This window comes from Python bivittatus, unplaced genomic scaffold (assembly GCF_059951505.1).
Source record: "Python bivittatus isolate LINGU-HERP-01145 unplaced genomic scaffold, Pbiv_v1 ctg000080_np1212, whole genome shotgun sequence".
In the NCBI taxonomy this organism is placed as follows: domain Eukaryota; kingdom Metazoa; phylum Chordata; class Lepidosauria; order Squamata; family Pythonidae; genus Python; species Python bivittatus.
In genome coordinates, this window is record NW_028277035.1 from 90,533,808 (window position 1) to 90,553,245 (window position 19,438).

A 19,438-nucleotide genomic window follows, 5' to 3' on the forward strand; every position below is an offset into this window, starting at 1 on the left:
ATGACCCTGTCCTGCTTTCCCCTTCATGAGGTGAACCAAATTAGTCTGTACATTAAGGGGTAATGCATTCCATCCCTGATTTCAAAAGACAGCAATCCAACGGATTAGTTTTAGATGTCCTTAAAGGAATAGCTTCAGGAAATATGATGTGATTTTATGAATTGAAGATGAAAACCCAAAACTTAGATGAAGACCAACTGGAATCTCTTATCTTGCAGTATAAAGAGTATGAGCTTCTGGCACGTCCTGCCCTTCGTCTTTGCCATTCATGAGATCAACCAGAATCCAAGGCTGTTACCGAACATCACCCTTGGCTACAGCATCTATGAGAACTTTTTCAATGCAAGAATGACATACGAGGCCATGATGGACTTGCTGTCTTTAGGACGGGAGAGTGTCCCAAACTACAGTTGTGGAAGACAAAATAATCTGTTGGCTGTGCTTGAGGGGACTGATTCTGAGCTCTTCAATTATGTTTCAACCATGCTGGGCATCTACAAAATCCCACAGGTATGAATGGATACTGAAGTTAATTTCACTTTGCAAAATCTCTTGATAGTCCAGAAGGGGCCAGATAATAAATAAAATGAGTCAGGTGGTGGAGCTTAAGGGATACCTAAAATAATATATGTCCATCATGCACCCAAATATTTCTTTCTTCATTTCAGCATCAGTGCACATCCTGGTTTTTTTAAAGATACACAGGTTTTACAGAGATCCCCTTTTTTGCAACTGAACTAGCCTTCATCCATAGCTCAAGTGAAGTGCTCCCAACCATCCTCCACAAGACATTTGCATCTTCTGCCAATCCTTCTTCTGCCTCTTTTCACCCTCAATCCAACCAAATCCAGATGAGGTCTCAAAGACTGTGACGGAAGGAAAAGTGGAGTAATATTATTTTGAGAGGGGTCCCCCCCCTCACTTGCACTTAAAGACAATGAAAATGTAGCCAGGTGACATCCTTTTTCTGCTGAGTTCACATAACATTCCATCATCCCCGATCCATGATGGAGAGATGGGCAGCTGAGCTGGTATTATAGTAGTATTTTGCTCTTTGTTCTTGCACTGTGCAAGATGTGAAAAATGTGCCACATTTCTCCTCCCATAATTTTGGCACAAAGTTGGTAATAGGCTATGGCTGGGAGCACAGACAAGGGATACAAGACAGAGAGGCCACATTTCATTCTTGAAACTGAAGGAGAGGTAGAAGGAATTTCTCTGCCATGGGGGAAAGTCCCTTAGATGTAAGCACTTATTTCTGTCACTAAAAGCAAAACAAACAGCCATCTTTTCTATTTCATCCTAGATCAACTATGGGGTCATCAGCCACATTCCTGAGCAGAAACATCATTTCCCTTTTTTCTACCGAGTGAGTCCAAAACAAGAGCCTCCTCACTCAGTGATTCTGAGTCTGCTCCTGCATTTCCAATGGACGTGGATTGGCCTCGCTGCTCCGGACAATGAAAATGGAGAAAAGTTCAGAAGAACTTTTGAGCCAGTAGCCTTAAGGAAAGGTGTCTGTGTTGCCTTCTCAGAACGCTTCCCCATGCTTCTGGATGAAGGGGCAAAAAAGCACGCCCATCAATATTTTAGTGACACTAAAGTAAAAATTATTGTTTGTCAGTTGGACTTTCAGGCCACATTAATACTAGCAATAATAATACGTGACATTGAAAAGAGTAAAATCCTGTTTGGAGAAAAAGTATGGATGGCCACAGCTTTGTCAGATATAAGTATGAGGCTTTTTTACCAACTGGTTAATCTCCAGCATAATCATCTTTTATTATCCTTCTCAACTCAGGCAAAGAAAAGGACACAATATTATGATTTTAAATCGTACTTCTCTGCTAGCGAGCAGTTTGGGGAGATAGCATTCCAGTGTTCCTATTCAAGCATCTTGTTGTCTAAGAAAGTTTGGAATATATGCCTAGAAAAAGAGAACTGGGAAATGCCACCCCATGATATGGTTGCCAGAATCCTGTCTGAGGATGGCTCCAGTATTTCCACAGCAATCCAGGTTGTGACCTGGGTCCTCAATGCTGCCTCTTCCTCCCAAATGAGTCAAAGGAGGATGCTGGTTGGAGACCATCAGACGCCTCAGGTGGTACAGCCGTGGCAGGTAAGACTTCTCCTTTGAGGTTCCCTCTCAATTCCTACATGTTATGTTAGAGATGAGCAGGGATGGATTGGGGGGGGGGGCAAAGCAGCTCCCAGTTTCTAATATTTGTTCTGACCAGATGTGGAGGCTGAAAGAGAGAGAAAGAGAGAGATTCAGTTGTTGAATCTTCTAGACTGAACCAGGTGTGCTGGTTCAGGGTGCTTGTGAGAATAGACAATGATGTCTTAAGAGAGATAGGAAGACGCTTTCCACATTTGCCAGATAAATAAGCACTAGGATGCCACAGTAACTGTCATGTTCTCTCTTGAACATCCAACAATGGCCTGATGTAACTCTCACTTCCAGTCCTGCCATTGCAAGGAGGGGTCAAGTCTTTCTTCCTCTCAGCATCTTCCGGAAACAAGCAGATCAGCTGACCTGCTTTTTTTTACAGCTTCCTGGTCATAGCCTAGCACTTTTTACTTTTGCCTTTGCAATCGCGCAAGATCCCTTTCCTGCTCTTTCTCCTCCTTGGAAAATCAAATCTGAGAATGTGGACCCCCGTCATTTCTCCCAACGTTTTCACTTTCCACCCCCACCTGTTGGTTACACAAAGCTCCTGTAGAAGGTAAAAAGTTGCAGAGCCCGAAAAGACCTTAAAAGAATATACTGGTATGAGATGTGCTGCTTCTATTGCCTCTGTTTTATTCACTTCCAAATGGCCCTGTTGGGTTTCTGGGTGCCCAGTATGTCAGAAAAGAAGCAATTTTCTGGCTTTGCTGTCTTCCATCTGTGGTGCATTATCAGCCTGTGGGAAAAACAGCCTCCAGTCACAGCATTGCAGGAGAAATGCCACAGGTCTGGTTCCATCACCATCTCACCTCTGGCTGTCTGACTAGCTCTCCTCTCTGGGCTACTTCTCTTGGCCCTTCTCCTACAGTACACCCCACTGTCTCTTCACATGATGTTCCCCCTTCCAAAGAGGGTGATTGAAGCCCTGCCCATTTTTCATATGCATTGCATTTGGTTTGCCTTCCCACGTTTCCTTCTTAGACCACCTAGATCAGTGCATGTTTCCTCCAGCAGATGACATGGACACAGGGAAGGAGGCGACAACCCCACAGTAGAGGGGAAGCAGCAGGAGGGCCTTGGGACATTTATTTATTAAATGTTATATTATTATTAAATTTATATGCTGTCCATCTCCCCCAAAGGGTGACTCCATGTGGCTCACAATTAAAAACAGAAACCCGTAAACAATTTAAAAAAATACCCCATCAATAATTAAAATTAATTAATCCATTTAAAAACTGTACAACAAACCCTATACATAAATGCTAAAGACAATCAAGATGACAGGGGGGTGAAATTAATTACCCCACCAGCCATTTCCATTGATGCAAGCCCCCACCTGGCCCCCAGGCCTTCTGGCATAGCCAGGGTTTTACACCTTTCCTGAAGGCCATGAGAGTGGGGGCTCACCGCACCTCGGGAGGTAGGTTGTTCCAGAGAGCGGGGGCCACAGCAAAAAAGGCCCTCTTCCTAGATCCCACCAGTCAAAATGGTGGGGTCTGCAACATGCCTCTTCTGCTGGACCAAGTGGGGCGGGCAGATATAACAGGGGCGAGACGGCTCCTCAGATAACCTGGTCCTGTGCCATAGAGGGCTTTAAAGGTGATAACCAACACCTTCAGTTGGACCCGGAAGCAAACTGGCAACCAATGCAGTTCACGTAACAGCGGTGTTATATGTGCCCCCCAGGGGCATTCAAAACTGTCCGCGCTGCTGCATTCTGCACCAGCTGTAGCTTCCGGATACTCTTCAAAGGTAGCCACATGTAGAGTGCATGGCAGTAATCCAACCGGGAGGTGACCCGGGCATGAGTGACCAGGCAGAGGGCCTCCCGGTCAAGGAAGGGGTGTAACTGCTGCACAACACAAAGTTGCACAAAGGCCCTCCTAGTGATGACTGGCACCTGTTCTTTGAACAGGAGTTGTGAGTCCAGGAGGACCCCCAGATTTTACACCAGGTCTGTCTGGGGTAGTGCGACTCCATCAAGAACCAAAGATGATAAACTCCTAGATCTTGAGGCTCCCTGGACCCACAGCTACCAAAGGTGATTGAACAGTTAGCACCAGGCTGCTGCTGATGGTCCAGAGCTAAGATCGAGTTGATGTTCCAGACAAGCAAAACTGGGATGCTGGTGTTTTTGCAAACACCAACACCAGAGGTGGGGAAACAGCCATAGCAAGATGGTCAGATGACACAGCATCTGATTACTGGAGTCAAGACATGTTTGTGACTTGAGATTAGCAATTTCATAAAACAAGGCAGAGCAAAATGGGAGAGATGAGGAGAAAGAGAAAAAGAGAAAGAAAATAATTTGACTAGATTCCTCCTGCCACATTTGCAGAAAGAGGCACTGAGCTGAAATACCCCAGTTTTGACTTAAGGCTTAAATGGGAATATGGACATTGCAGGTGTGATTCTCCATGTCTTTCTAGCTTCATCCTTTTCTAAGAAACTTCCAGCTTTACAATCTTTCAGTGGATGATATCTATTTGGATGAGAATGGATATCCTGTTGCTGACTTTGATATCATGGACTGGGCAGTATTTCCCAACAAGTCTGCGGCTGGAGTGAAAATTGGGAACATTGAAAAAGAAGTCTCTTCAGATATCAAGTTCTCTATAGATGAGAGTGCCATCATATGGCCAACATCCTTTAACCAGGTTACTAAGTCTACTTGTTTGTGGGTTTTATTATTTAGCTATTCCTATGTGGTTCATCTGACCTTATGGTTTTCTTGTCACTCTGTTGGAGGGTTTGTGCTAGTTGAAGGAGACACTACTATTTCTGTGGAGTCCTTGGGGTTCTCTAAGCTTGGTTGTTTCCCTGCAAACATTTTGTTATCTAGCTAGGTAACATCTTCAGTGCTAGAAGGGAGTGGGGTTTGCTCTGTGTTTATATGCAGTGGCTGACCCTGTGAGTCTTGGTGGGGGTGTGGGCTTTGTTTTTATTCTATTTTTTCCTCTGGTAGTTCCTTGATTAGGGTATTGCTTACTGCTTGATTGTATGTCTGGTGGTAATCTTGGTGTTAATCTCTGCTTATCTGGGTGATGATTGGTGGTGAGGAGATGTTCTGGTCTTCTGTTTCCTTTTTATTGTCTCTTCTGAATAGTGTGTAGATGTTTATCTCTATCTGCCTGTTGATGGCTGCCTTGTCTGAATACCAAGCTTCCAGGAATTCCTTCACATTTTTGGATTTAGCTCGCTCTAACTTGCTGGCAGTTTCCCAGTTGAAACTATGGTTAAAAGGCACATGAAACATTTGCAAGAAAACAATCAAGCTTAGAGAACCCCAAGGACTCCACAGTTCAACCCTGAGCTACAAATATTCTCTTCTGTTGGTACTACCATTTCTCCTGGACCTCTCAAAAGACCTACTGCTGACCGTGGGAATGCCAGCATTGTTCTTGGGTAAGGTGGGAATCATGTTGTCGGCTGGCCAGTGCTGCTTGCTGTCTGCAAGGGAGATAAGCAGGCCCGCAAAGACCTTTGACAATGAAGGACTTACTGCAGGTCGTCTTACTCAGTGCTTGCTCAGAACTAGAGTCTGGGCTGGTAGGGAAGTGAGATCCAAAAGATACATGTTGGAAGATGGCAGAGACTTGAGGACATGTTATGGTAGATGGTGTTCTAGCAATTGCTAAGATAGGAGCAAGCAATCTTCTGCTTGCCATGCTTTGGACTAGACTTCCCATCATTTCTTACCATTGGCAATTCAAGCTGAAGCTGATGGGACCTGAAGACCAATCCATGTTGCCTCTCACTGGAAAAAAACGAACCAACCCAGAAGTCTAATGATGCCTGGACAGAGGAGCCTTCAGCCTTTTCTGAACATGGAGGGGACTCTGCATCCATATCCTGCTGAAATGAACCCACTAGTGGGGATTTTTCACCAAAATATATGGTGTTAAAAATGAGATTCTGAACAAAATATGTGCATTATATTTGGAAAGAGATCTTGAAAGTATCTTCTTCAGTTCATGAAGCCATCTTGGCAATCACTTCCATGTTTCCATGATTTTCTTTATGTTTAGAAGGTGCCTTTTTCTAGATGTACTGACAGTTGCCTCCCGGGATACGCCAAACTCACGAGAGAGGGAGCACCGGTTTGCTGCTACGACTGTTCTCCGTGTATGGAAGGAACCATCTCCAGACTGGAAGGTAGGTGGCTCCAGGACAAAGAAGGAGCAGCAGCCTTGTATTCTAGGGACAACTGTAGGAAACAAAATTTAATCCCATATTAAATCAGACATGCATCCAGACTCAGGAAACAGACTAAAGACTCAGCAAGAACTGTTCAGTGAATGTAGGAATTTACCATGGCGGATGCTTTCACAAAATGCTGAAACAATGAAAAGCAATCTTGAAAAAGATGGAGGGACCTTGAGAGTTGACAGAATTCAAAACACGTATACAGGGCCAAGATCAGCTATTAGAAGGCATAGATAAGTTGTTTTTGAAATAGGACACGGCAATGGAAGAAATAAACAATTGTATGATAAAACAGATGCAAAACTTCAAAGAAATAATCAAAGCATAGAAATGAGAAGAGCAATGGAAAAGGAAGATCCAGAAAATTTACTCCAGGTTATAATTTAAGGGATAATTGGTATAAAAGTTTTTAAAGATGGCATATAACTACATCAAAAATTGGCAAAATAGACAAATCATATAAAAATAAATCTTGGAAATGCCATAAGAAAGAAAGATCGTTTTATCATCTGTGGAATTTATACAAAAGCCTCAAAAGCATTGGAACAAAATACATCAACATGTTCAGAAAAATCCTAAACAGAAAAATTGAACTGAAAACACAAACACTCTTTTTAGGTAAGGTTCCAGAAAACAAAAATGCAAAACATCACAGTCTAGGAAGGTATATGCTGACAGCTGCAAGAACAAATGTGGCACAGAACTGGAAAAGACACATTTTGTCAGATTGGAGGGCCCAGTTGGAGAACATGCAGCAATGGCAACATTGACAGTATCTGCAGCATCTGTGATAGAAGTCTAAAGAAATTTAAGCAAGAATGGCTGCCATACATACTACATATTACAGAGCAGGGCAAATTTAGACTTTTGTAACACGGTTTTTAGAAAGAAAGTTATGAGACTAATCAAACTAATAGATGAAGGGATTCAAACAGATGCTAGCAAGAATCTTTAATGTTTAAGGTAAAACACGCACACACACGCGCACACACACACAAACTGTGTGTATGTGTGTGAATGTGTGTGTGTGTATATATATATATATGGGCCGGACTAAAAGACAGCACTGAGGCACTGATCATAGTAGCACAGGAACAGGCACTAAGCACCAGATCAACAGAAGCAGGGATCTACCACACTAGACAGGACCCAAGGTGCAGGTTGTGCAAAGAGGCCTCGGAGACAGTCCAACACATAGTGGCAGGGTGTAAGATGCAGGCAGGAACAACATACACTGAACGGCACAGCCAAGTAGTTGGCACTGGGTACAGGAACATCTGGACAGTGTATGGCCTAAACCGCCCCCCCAAGTCCAGATGGGAGATTCCACAGAAGGTCGTGGAGAATAACAGGGCTAAGTTCCTGTGGGGCTTCCAGATCCAGACAGACAGGCAGGTACTGGCCAATCAACCAGACATTGTGGTAGTAGACAAGGACCAGAAGACAGCAGTGGTGATAGATGTAGCAGTGCCAAGTGACAGCAATATCAGGGAGAAGGAGTATGAGAAGCTGGAGAAGTACCAGGGCCTGAAGGAGGAACTAGAGAGGAAGTGGAAAGTAAAGGCTAAAGTCTTCCCAGTGGCGGTAGGAGCACTTGGGGCTGTGACTCCTAAGCTGGGAGAGTGGCTCCAACAGATCCCAGGAACAACATCAGAGCTCTCTGTGAAGAAGAGTGCAGTGCTAGGGGCACCTAAGATACTGCACAGAACCCTCAAACTCCCAGGCCTCTGGTAGAGGACCTGAGATTGAGGAAAACACATACTGCCCATAGGGGTGAGAGGGGAATTTGTTATGTATATGTATATGTATATGTTTGTATACATATACACATATACATACACACACAGACACACACATATATATATGTTTTGCTCAGCGGTTGGAGAAATAAAGAGAAGGGGAAGGGAGAATGTGTTGCTAGAGCATTTTTCCATAATGATTTTCTGCTTTGTTCATGGTTAGTAATTATTTCTTTTTGTGTAATTCACTTGTCACTGTCCAATGTAGACCATTTTTTCCTTTGCATTTCATTATTCTAATAATAAAAATATTTTTTAAAAAAAAGAGAGAAAAAAAGAAAGAAAGAAAATCTTCATTGCTTTATTTACACCCTGCTTTGGTCAGTTGGTCATGAGGTGCTGAATGCCACTGAATCACTAGTTAAATGGCAATTCTTTGTGTTTTCCAGATGTAGCCCATTGTGAAAAGTGTCCAGATGACCAGCATTCCAACAAAAAGCAAGATCAGTGTGTCCCCAAAGTTATAACTTTCCTGTCCTCCAAAGAAATGCTAGGTCTCATCCTGGTTATCTGTGCCTTTTTTTTGTCCATAACTACTGCCTTTGTTCTAGGAATCTTTATTAAATACCGAGAAACTCCCATAGTCAAAGCCAACAACCGAGATCTCACCTACATTCTCCTGGCCTCTCTCCTGCTTTCCTTCTTGACTTCCCTTCTATTCATTGGTCAGCCAAAGGAAGTGACCTGTCTTCTTCGACAAACCGCCTTCAGTGTTGTTTTCTCAGTTGCTGTCTCTTCCTTACTGGCCAAGACTGTCATGGTGGTGGTGGCATTTCTGGCCACAAAGCCAGGCAGCAGGATGAGGAAATGGCTGGGGAAAACTCTGGCCAACTCCATTATCTTGTCCTGCTCTGGGGTTCAGGGGGGAATCTGCCTGATATGGCTGGGAATCTCTCCCCCATTTGCTGACTCTGACATGCATTCCCAACCAGAGTACATTGTACTGCAATGCAATGAAGGCTCCATTGCCATGTTCTACACTGCACTGGGCTACTTGGGCTTTCTGGCTGCCATCTGCTTTTTGGTGGCTTTCCTGGCCCGAAAGCTGCCGGGTACCTTCAATGAAGCCAAGCTGATCACCTTCAGCATGTTGGTTTTCTGCAGCGTTTGGTGCTCTTTTGTCCCCACCTACCTGAGCACCAAAGGGAAATACATGGTGGCCGTGCAGATCTTCTCCATCCTGGCCTCCAGCCTGGGCTTACTGGGCTGCATTTTCATCCCTAAATGCTACATCATTATCTTGAAACCTCACCTGAACACAAAAGAGCATCTCATGATGAAAACCGATCAGGCCTCTTAATTTTAGAATCTATTTTTTTCTATAATTTACTGGTAATTTAAAATAATATCAGTTAGAATTAAAGTTCTTTATATGTTTTCTCAAATCTTACTTCCTTGCATGTGACTTCGAACTTTAATGACAGAGAAATAAAATAAATAATTTAAATTCCATCATTATGTTATTTTTTTGAATCAGAAATTATATACAAGCAGAATCATAACGTTACTGATATTAATTAAATGAGCATTTTTAATGATAAAATTCTCTTTCATTTGTTAAAAATGAGTAAGAAAAGACAGAACAACTTGAGAAAAATGAGGGAAGATAGAGACAGCCAGTAGACGCAGGTTCATCTCTCACAATATAACAAATGGGAGATTTATGTACATCTGAAGAAATAAAAAAGCTTTTGATAATTTGGAATTTCCTTTTGTATTCATGGATTTCAGCTGCAGCTTGAATTATTACAGTGCAATGAAGGTTCAGTCTCCATGTTCTACACTGCACTGGGCTACTTGGGCTTTCTGGCTGCCATTTGCTTTTTGGTGGCTTTCCTGGCCCGAAAGCTGCCAGGGAGCTTCAATGAAGCCAAGTTGATCACCTTCAGCATGTTGGTTTTCTGCAGCTTTTGGGTCTCCTTTGTCCACACCTATCTAAGCACCAAAGGAAAATACATGGTAGCCGTGCAGATCTTCTCCATCCTGGCCTCCATCCTGGGCTTGCTGGGCTGCATCTTTCTCCCCAAATGCTAAATCATTATCCTGAGACCTGACATGAACACCAAGGAGCATCTAATGATGAAAAACAATGAGGGCTCTTGATTTTGGCACTTATTTTTTACCCACGTTGTTGTTAAGATAAAATAAGGTGACTTCGAAGTAAAGTCTTTGCCATGTGTTATTTTTTTTAAAGTTTTTATTGAAGAGTTTAACAATCTTAAAAAATAATACAAACTGAAATCAGAAAGAGAAAAGAAAATAGAAATAAAAATACAAAGTAAAAGAAGAAAAAAGAAAAGAAAAATGGAAAGAGAAAGAGAAAGAAAAAGAGGAGAAAGAGAAAGAGAAAGAAAGAGAAAGAGAAAGAGAAAGAGAAAGAGAAAGAGAAAGAGAAAGAGAAAGAGAAAGAGAGGGGAAAATAAATAAATAAAAAAATATTTAAAGAAGTGACTCCTGAATTTCCTTGCAAACAAATACAGGCAGATTTAATATTTCTCCACCCCCTATAAAATTTCAGTGGTACCTCGGGTTACGAATGCCTCTGTTAACGAACTTTTCAGGTACGGCCAGCTTCGCCCACAAAAATTTACCTCAGGTTGCGAACCAAATCCACGGCCATTTTCCCTGCTGCTACGCGGTCGTGGCTTCCTGTGGGTGAGATCACGGTAGCAAGGAGACGTTCGGTGAGGCTTGTGGTGTGTTTTGTGGCATTTTGGAAGGTTTTTGGTGTGCTTGTCAGCATGGCAATTTCATTTCCGGAGGGTTATGCAGCGCAGGAAAAAACAACTGACTTTAGACAGGTTTTTCCCCAGAACTGAGCCTGCAGCTAAGAGGCAAAGAAGAGAGGAAACCCCTGAAGGAGATCTCCCCGATATCCTTTTGGAGGGGGACTCTCCCTCCAAACAATAACTGCCTCTCCACCCCATTCTCCCTCTTCATACTGTGCTGTAATGTACTTTTTTTCATGTTTTTGTAGTTTAAAAATAAAATGCATATGTTTCAGAATGGATTAACCGTATTTACATTGAACCTTATGGGGAAATTTGCCCCGGGTTGCGACCAACTTGGGTTGTGACCAGAGTCACGGAACAGATTAAGTTCGTAACCCAAGTTACCACTGTATATACATAATTCATTTCTTCCCATAATCCGCCCTTATCCATTCACAAATCCAAAAATTGTTGTCATTTCTGTCCAGTTATCAGCAATGACTCCATGAATGGTTTCCAGAATTTTATAGTGTTTCTTATTTTAACCCTGATCAAACAAGTCAACTTTATATTCCTTTCTTTTGCTTTTGACAATGTTCATCTTTAATTCAAGTTGCTGTTGTAGGATTGAATCTTTCAAACTTTCTTTCTCCCAACTCAAAGATTTCTTTGAGGCTTTAGAAACATTCTTTTGTAAGTCCAGTGATAAGTCTTTGCCCAAGTCATTTTTCATCTCTTGGCTTATCATTTGTATTTCCACTGAGGACCATCTGAATTACTTTATTAACAAAGTATCAGAGGCTTTTGTAAGCTATGAATTAGCTTCAGCTAGAGTTATTCCATTGTCATGTCAGGAGTTTCTCATGGGAAGAAATTCATCCCATTATCTGTACAACAATATTATGTCTAGCTTATGTAGCTTATGTAAACAAAACAACTTGTGACTTGTGTGTTGTGCACGTATACTGCTAATTACTGCCACCTATTGGCGTGTGTATGCTAGTTACCCAGTGGGGGGGGCATGGAGTGGCAATATAACTGGAGCATTGTATGCCCAGCTTTGCAGTTATAGTAGCAGTTGCAGTTGTGTTAGCATTAGCCACCATGTAGGTATGTAGATTTATGGGTTATGTAGTTGTAACAAATAACCAAGTAGTGTACCACTTCTCTAAGAGTTTTTGGCTAGAGACTTTATGTTTGTGGATAAGTCTTGGATGCTGAATATATGAGAAGAAGTGTTTTTTCCTATATTTTGTATACAACTTGTATTTTATGAAGTTTTGCATTTTTATCAATAAACAACCAGATAGTATATATTTTCTGGCTGAGTTTCTTTGGAGAACAAGATATGGACATTACAGTTTGCAAACCTATCATGGTGCGTATTTTTCCACTGGGCAAAGGGTTTCTGGGAGCACTGCTGTACTCTGCTCAACATGTCATCCCTTTGTCTGGGCTTTTGCTTGTTAAGAATCAGCACTTCCTTCACTTGCTAGCAGGGGCTAGAAACATTGGCCACAAAGGCTTTGTAGGCTGGCCACAAACACTCCATGAATGGCTAGCTGTCAGGTTCACACATATCTGGACTATGCGAAAGGAATTTTGTAAGGGAGCCCATGACCGGAATAAAGAAAGGAGATGTGGCATTCAGCTCAGGCTGTGGTTAGAGGTGTCTGGACAAGGCTCCAGAAGTGAACAAAAGTTTATCATTAGCATGCTAAAAAGCACACCCAGAGGTGGAAAACTCATATCCTAATGTCCCCCCCTTCCACTGGACTATTATGGGATAGAATGCTTTTGTGCGCATGTCTAAGACGTGTACCAATCAGCTTATTACTTCCTTGCTTAAAGTGTATAAGAGATGGTTTGGGCTTCATGAAGGGGTGCTCAGTTTGGACTTGGGTCCCCAAGTGTACTTCTTTGTTTCTACACAGAAATAAAGTGTTGGAACCCACTTTCCTCAACTCTGCATGATTTATTGGCTCATTGCACCGAATGAAAACGAACCCAATGTTGGGCTGGGCCAACGTCACTTTGGCAGTCATCTCTGCCTTATAATCTACAATTTCTTTATTTTCCAATATTTCTACATCAGCTGGAATTTCTTTCACCTCATCCTATTGGTCTATAAGTTCTTCCGTGTTGTTCTCTTTCCCTTCTTTCATTTCTTCTTTAGACCTTCTTCAGAAAATGAATTAGCAGGTGCAGTAATTATTGCTGTCAATTTAGGTATAGGTTTCTCTCCCAATTCTTCAAAAATCCTTTGAAATGTCTCAAGTGTCATACTTTGTTCTGTCATTTCATAAATTCCACTGCTCCTGTTTTGATTCCAAAATAAAAGACGGCGAGTGGACCAGCTCTTCATAATTCCTTTCCAGACAAGGAGAGGACTTGAGATCATGCACAAGTGCTCCAGACAGCTGCTCCTTGCAAGAAGACCACAAGGTGGAGTTTAGTGCTCTGGGAGATGAGGGAATAGCCATCTTGCTCAAACCATGGTCAGCACCTTCAAAAGGACACTGGGTTGATATACTTCCTTTCCTAATCACTTTTGGAAATTGTTTCTTAACTGCTTTTCAGCTATTGGAAACCTTTGGAGTGACAAGTCTGAAAACACCAGGTGAATTTCCTTCAATCGTTAGTGAAAGATGTTATTAAATACAAGTTTAAGGATTTTTTAAAAAATGTTTTTGAATAAACAGCAAAAGGATGATTAGAACTTTGATTCTGGGAAGTTACAAATGGTCTAAAGGATGGATTTGAAATAAGATTTTGGAATTAATTATAAGAATCCTTCCTGTGGGAAAATGCTTTTGTTTTTAATTCTTAAAAAAGACATGATAGGATAGGACTTTGAAAGTTAGACACTAGAGGGAACTAGAAGGAACTAAAGATTACAATTAAAGGAAAAGAACACTTACATTTGTCTTATTAATACAGAATGGAGCAAAATATTTTAACATTGGACATATGAAAGAATATTTTTGAACAATGGACCCAGAAGTTAATTTTAAGTGTCTGCCTTCTATAGATATACTGTGTTATAGAAGAGCAACAAGTTTTACTGGACAGGACTGAGACTGATCTGAAGGTGGATTTAAAAATGACAGAATGAACTTTTAAAAATACAAGAATAATATGGAAAAAGCTGCTATACTGGACATGCAAAAGAAGCTGGCTGATGTCTTAATAATTGAAAGGGATATACAAACAACAAGCCAATGGAGTGACCTGGATAATTTTCCTATACTGAATTTACAAAAGAAGCTTTGAAGAATTTTGTGAGAAGGGACAAAGAAAAAATGAAAAGAAATAAAGTTCTAGGACATTATTTGAAGGGACTAAAGATCAAAATTGTCGGAAGTAAAAGGAAGGAATCTAAAGTTGGTTTATTTGATCAAGGTTAAAATAGATACGTTGTTATCTCTGGTAACCCTTAATGGACTTTTGCTGACTTCAGAACTGAAATGACGAGGCTTTATGGATTTGTTTATAGTTAAGAGATGGGATATGGGAAGAAGAGATCATTTGTTTTATTTTAAGAGAAGGTGATAAGTTACTAAAATTGTTTATACTTGTGATGAAGGGGGAAGTCACTTCTTTATGTATTTTCTTTTTCTTTACAATATTCTTATTTTTTCTTTCTTTTCTATCTTTTTCTATTTTCTCTTTTTCTCACCTATTTTTTTCCTTTAGTTTTATTAGTTTTTTACCGTTGCAAGGGTAATTTTTAATAAAATTACATATGTGTATACACCCACACACACACACACACACACACACATTGACAAAAGAGGTTTGTTAAAGCTTTGAAGAATTTTGTGGGAAGGGACAAAGAAAAAATGAAAAAAAAATCAAGTTCTAGGACATTATCTGAAGGAATTAAAGATCAAAATTGTTAAAAGTAAAAGGAATATAAAGTTGGTTTATTTGATCAAGGTTAAAATAGATATGTTGTTATCTCTGGTAACCCTCTAGAATAAGATACGTAGCTTAAAGTGCTTCATATTAAGAGGATGGGTTAGGTCTAAGAGTGTCCAGCTTATTGCCAACATGCTCATTCAGAATATGATGCCTTTATTGATTTCATTTCTGCCAATTTAAAAGCAGCCTTATCTTTGGATCAGGACCACACAGAGCCAAGAGCACTCAAGCCATCTTAATACCTGAGCAGAATAGTAAATCCTTCACCACAAGGGAAGTCACTAAGCTAGCAAAAAAAAAGTTTACCAAACAAAATCTAACTTATCCCTGGGACTAAATCTAATACTCAGAAGGGCTCAAGGTGAAGAAGCATCTGGTTGTGTTTCTCAACCTCATCAACTTTAAGATATGTGGACTTCAACTCCCAGAATTCCACACACCTTAAAGGTGCCAAGTTTTAGAAACGCTGGTTTAAACTAGTTTTTTTTTCATTTACATTAAAAGACATGTGCCTTTTAAAAATAAAAAGGCAAATAACTTAGGACATAGTCTATCAATACTATGGGAGAGCATGTTGGCTGGGGAATTCTGGGAGTTGAAGCCCACACATCGTAAAATTGCTGAGAGTGAGAAACACCAGGCTAAGGAACAGGCTGAATCTGTTCTATGATCCTGGTTCCATATCAGAGAAATCATGCAGTGTGAAATTACAGATATGAAATATTCACAACACATACAGGACTTCAGTACTTATGTTTTGGAAGAATGCAAATCTTGCATGTCTTAAATCTCACATGAACAAAACAGTAACCTGGAACAGATGAACCAACCTCCAACTGGCATGACCCATAAATAAAATTGTCCCCTACCCAATATAAACAGTAGCTTCAAAGCGGCGAGATTTCCCTCCTATCCCCCAGATCTCTGAGACACAGTCCTCCTTTGAACGCTGTAAAACCTACCACATACAACCCATACAACTGTGTGATTAATTCCACTTTAAGAGATGACATTCTGCTTCAGCCGTATCAAACCATTTTAAATGCTTGGATCATTGAAATAAACATTATTTTAATAATGGCAGTATAACAGAGGATATTCAGTTTAACCTGGTTTAATAAAGTGGTTTAATAAAGTAATATTTGAATCCATGAAACCAAGCCAGGCTCCAAGAAAAGTTGCATTGTCAGATGCAAATTGTCTAATGCTACAGTCCTAGGGATTTTAGGACTGAGTCCCAAAGATCATTTGGAAGGTGGCTTTCTCAGCTGAATTATTCTCAGCTTCAGGAGGTGCCTGGTACCTTTGTGAATCTCAATGGCTTCCTGGTATAGTGGCTGTTGGTGTTGTCCAGTATCTCTGTGTTTTCATAAACACCAGCACAGCTTCAATAAAAAAGAGGAGAGTCTAAAAATCAACAAAACCTGGCTACCAATCCTGAAAAATACAGCCTGCAAAAGATCAACGAACTCAGCTCAACCACCAGGATGTGTGAACAGTTCACACAATGAACATGCTAATCACCCCCAGCAGCCACTCGTTAACAACTCAGTAGAAGAAAAAACCCTGCCTAATCCCCAGGAAGATACACACATATTCTGACACCAAAACAAGCAGCCACTCGTTAACCCAAATCCCCCCACCCTCCCAAACCCCCCTAACCCCCTCACCACACACCCCCAATCCCTCCCCCCCTTCAGATCTCTATAAATACCCACAAGAGGGTCACATCATCCTGGGCACAGAGAGAACTGCTCCTGTCTGTGCTCCTGTTCTCTGAAGATGCCGGTCACAGATGCTGGCAAAACGTTAGGAAACAAAACTTTCAGAACACGGCCACACAGCCCGGAAGACCCACACCAGCCATCGTATTCCGGCCGTGAAAGCCTTCGACAATACATCCCTTGAATATTGATAGCCTAAAGCAGGTGAAGAACAAATGGGAGAATTTAGGATTGGATGGGGGAATGGGAATGGGTTTCCAAGAAGTAATGGGGAACTTTCCAAAAGAGCCTCCATGGGTGATGAAAAATGCTCAGATGGTCCTCAAAGGGGATGATGGGAAAGTGCTCTCTTTTGCTTCAGGAAAAGCAGAATGGAAAATCTGCTGGAGACTACCAGTATCACGTGAAAGCTCCATCCAAATCTGCATATTTGGCCAGATTATGCTTTCAGCAGCAACCACTTAGCATTAGACATTTTAAAAAGGTGGGAAAGGACTTGGAGACATGGGGGCTACTGGCTCCAGCTGAGAAGAGCTGCTTCATGATGGTCTTGCAGAAGTTCTCCCAGAAACCATTTGACATACAAAGTAATGCCCAGATAAAATTCATTTTTGACATGGATGGAGAAAATGTGGGATTTTTATTCATATCAGGAAATGGAAATTACAAAATGAAAGTTACTCATTCCAATGGGCAACCTCAGGCCCATGAATTAAATATAAGTTCAAGCAACAATCTAAAGGGTTTATCATACTCCATGCAGACACTGGATGTTGATAACCTAATGGAACTTCAAAATGAATTAGCCCAAAGGGATTTGCTGACCAACGACCTAAAATTATGTTTTAATCACTTTGTGGATAAATTGCGTGAATATTCTAAGTTATCTGGGGAGAATCTCCAAATTAATTTCACCTGAGATAAACAAGGCCTATCTCTAATATCCCAGTCTGAAGAATGGGAGATCACTGCAGAGAGTCATAATGGAAATATAGATTTTAACATCTAATTGCATACTTGGGAGCTGTTTTGGAAGCAAAACAAGGGCAAAATGCACAAGTTGACTGTTGAAAAACTGGAGAAAACATGGGAGGAACTCCAAACTCTGCAGGGAACATCTAGATCTGTCCTTGAGATGCTCAACGTGGCATTATGTCTATTTTCTCAGGAAATGTCCTGTTTGCAAAGACTCGCCTTGTCTTTGAGTGTGACCAAGGAGAGATGGTTTTCATCTCTGGCACAGGGAAGAATAAAATCAACGTCTCCTGTGTTGGAGAGGCCATCCATTGTAAGGTCACACGTACCTGGTTAATGAGACTACTGAGGTTCCTAACCCCAACCCTTCCAAAGGTTTTGGGTATTGTAATCCTAGTAGCACCGTGTGCATTGCTATATTTTTTTATGCCAATCCATAAGGTTACTAGTCTAGTTCAGGAGGTTCCTTCAAGTTTGTATCCTGCTACTGTCTGTATATTCTGTTTGTTTCATATTTTCCCTTTTTAGCCAAACTCCCTCTATACCATCATATAGCAGTATTCCAGCATAGTTGCTATTGGAAGGATTGGGCTACAAAGTTTTAAGAGAAACAGAAAACAAATTTCCATTCCTATAAGTTTTTTGTTTGCTTTCTTAAGGCGTACACAAACTGTTTTTCAGCCTTTGAGGATGAAAAGAGGGATTTCAGGGTTAAAAAAATAAATCCAGCCCCCACTAATTAATTGTGGGAAAAACAGTAACTTTTTCCCACTTCTGTTCTTTTTGCCAAAATATTTATAAAGGACTGAAACTGAAACAATTTCTTCTGAATTTGTTCAAAATTTGGGAGAGATGGGCCCCTAAACTAATTCCATACCTATCACCTCTTCAACCTTTTAAACAATTTAAACAGTATCAGGACTGGGAGGTGACAGGACATATTATTTAAAATATTTCTGCATTAGGGATATTCCTAAAGCAGGAAAACAATTATAGATAATTTTAGAAAATTTGGCTCATGCGTGGTTTCAAACATGTCAAATTTTGTGTTTCACTGCAATCCTGGGAGTTAGAATACAAGCAACTATAGCCGTGGCTAAATTTGAAATAAGGTTAAATTTCAGTAATAGAGATGAAGTAGGGGGAATCTCAAACATTTTTAAAATGCTATTAAAAAGACAAACTTCTTGAATGGGCTGAAAGGCATATAGGATATTAAAGCCTCTTTACCTTTGACTTTATGGCTATCAATTTGTCACAGAAAACCACTGAATTTTTAAAAAGTTTTTAATAAAATTAAGAAAAATTCAATGAGAGTATTTTATGAATGATATTTAAAGCCAAGAGATGTTAGCATGATAAATTCTAGTAGAAAACACATGTTTTGGAGGATTTTTTTTTAAAAGGTACATATTATATCTGGTGGTCCTCTAAATCTATTCAATTGTTTGGACTGAATTTTTTATTATAATAGACAAACGACAACTCAGTCTATTGAAACTTAATAAGTTTTTTTGATAACCCAAATGACTCTCACAACTGCTTACAACTTAATTCTGAGTCCTTAGATAATTTAATTCAATTAGATTATATTAATTCTGCTTTTATGCTATTCTCACCGTATTGCAAATCAAATTAAAGCTTTTTTTTAAAAAAAGTAAAAGTTCATGAGAAATAACTTTTTCCCAATTCTCTTGGTCTCATTGTCTTTTCTATCTGCTGCTGCCAAGGTCCCTATCCAGCCCCATCTTCATGAGCCATTTTAACACTTCGAAATGCTTTGGGGAGATGATGTTTACCTGAACATCTTCCCATTTTATTCTTCCTGAATCCTGGATCAACGCATTTTTTTTCTCCATTGTATTGTATTTCTTTTGTCCATTAAATCAATAGCCCAGTAATCAGGATTGTATGGGGGATCATCTT

General features: G+C 40.5%; 1 protein-coding gene and 1 pseudogene across 1 annotated transcript; both read left to right on the forward strand.

The window, feature by feature from the left end:
- Positions 1-228: 228 nt before the first annotated feature.
- LOC148216812 (vomeronasal type-2 receptor 26-like) lies at positions 229-9,478 on the forward strand. Its single transcript, XM_088134724.1, has 4 exons — positions 229-510; positions 4,603-4,830; positions 6,202-6,328; positions 8,568-9,478. The coding sequence occupies exons 1-4, from the start codon at positions 229-231 to the stop codon at positions 9,476-9,478; spliced, it is 1,548 nt and encodes a 515-aa protein (XP_087990850.1).
- Positions 9,479-15,607: 6,129 nt separating this feature from the next.
- Positions 15,608-18,067, forward strand: LOC148216813 (uncharacterized; annotated as a pseudogene).
- Positions 18,068-19,438: the final 1,371 nt, after the last annotated feature.

Excerpts from the sequence above, each read along its gene's own strand:
- LOC148216812 (XM_088134724.1), top strand. The coding sequence starts at position 229 with ATGAGCTTCTGGCACGTCCTGCCCTTCGTCTTTGCCATTCATGAGATC. Across the intron at positions 511-4,602 it reads GCATCTACAAAATCCCACAG|CTTCATCCTTTTCTAAGAAA; the intron begins GTATGAATGGAT and ends ATGTCTTTCTAG. Across the intron at positions 6,329-8,567 it reads AACCATCTCCAGACTGGAAG|ATGTAGCCCATTGTGAAAAG; the intron begins GTAGGTGGCTCC and ends TGTGTTTTCCAG.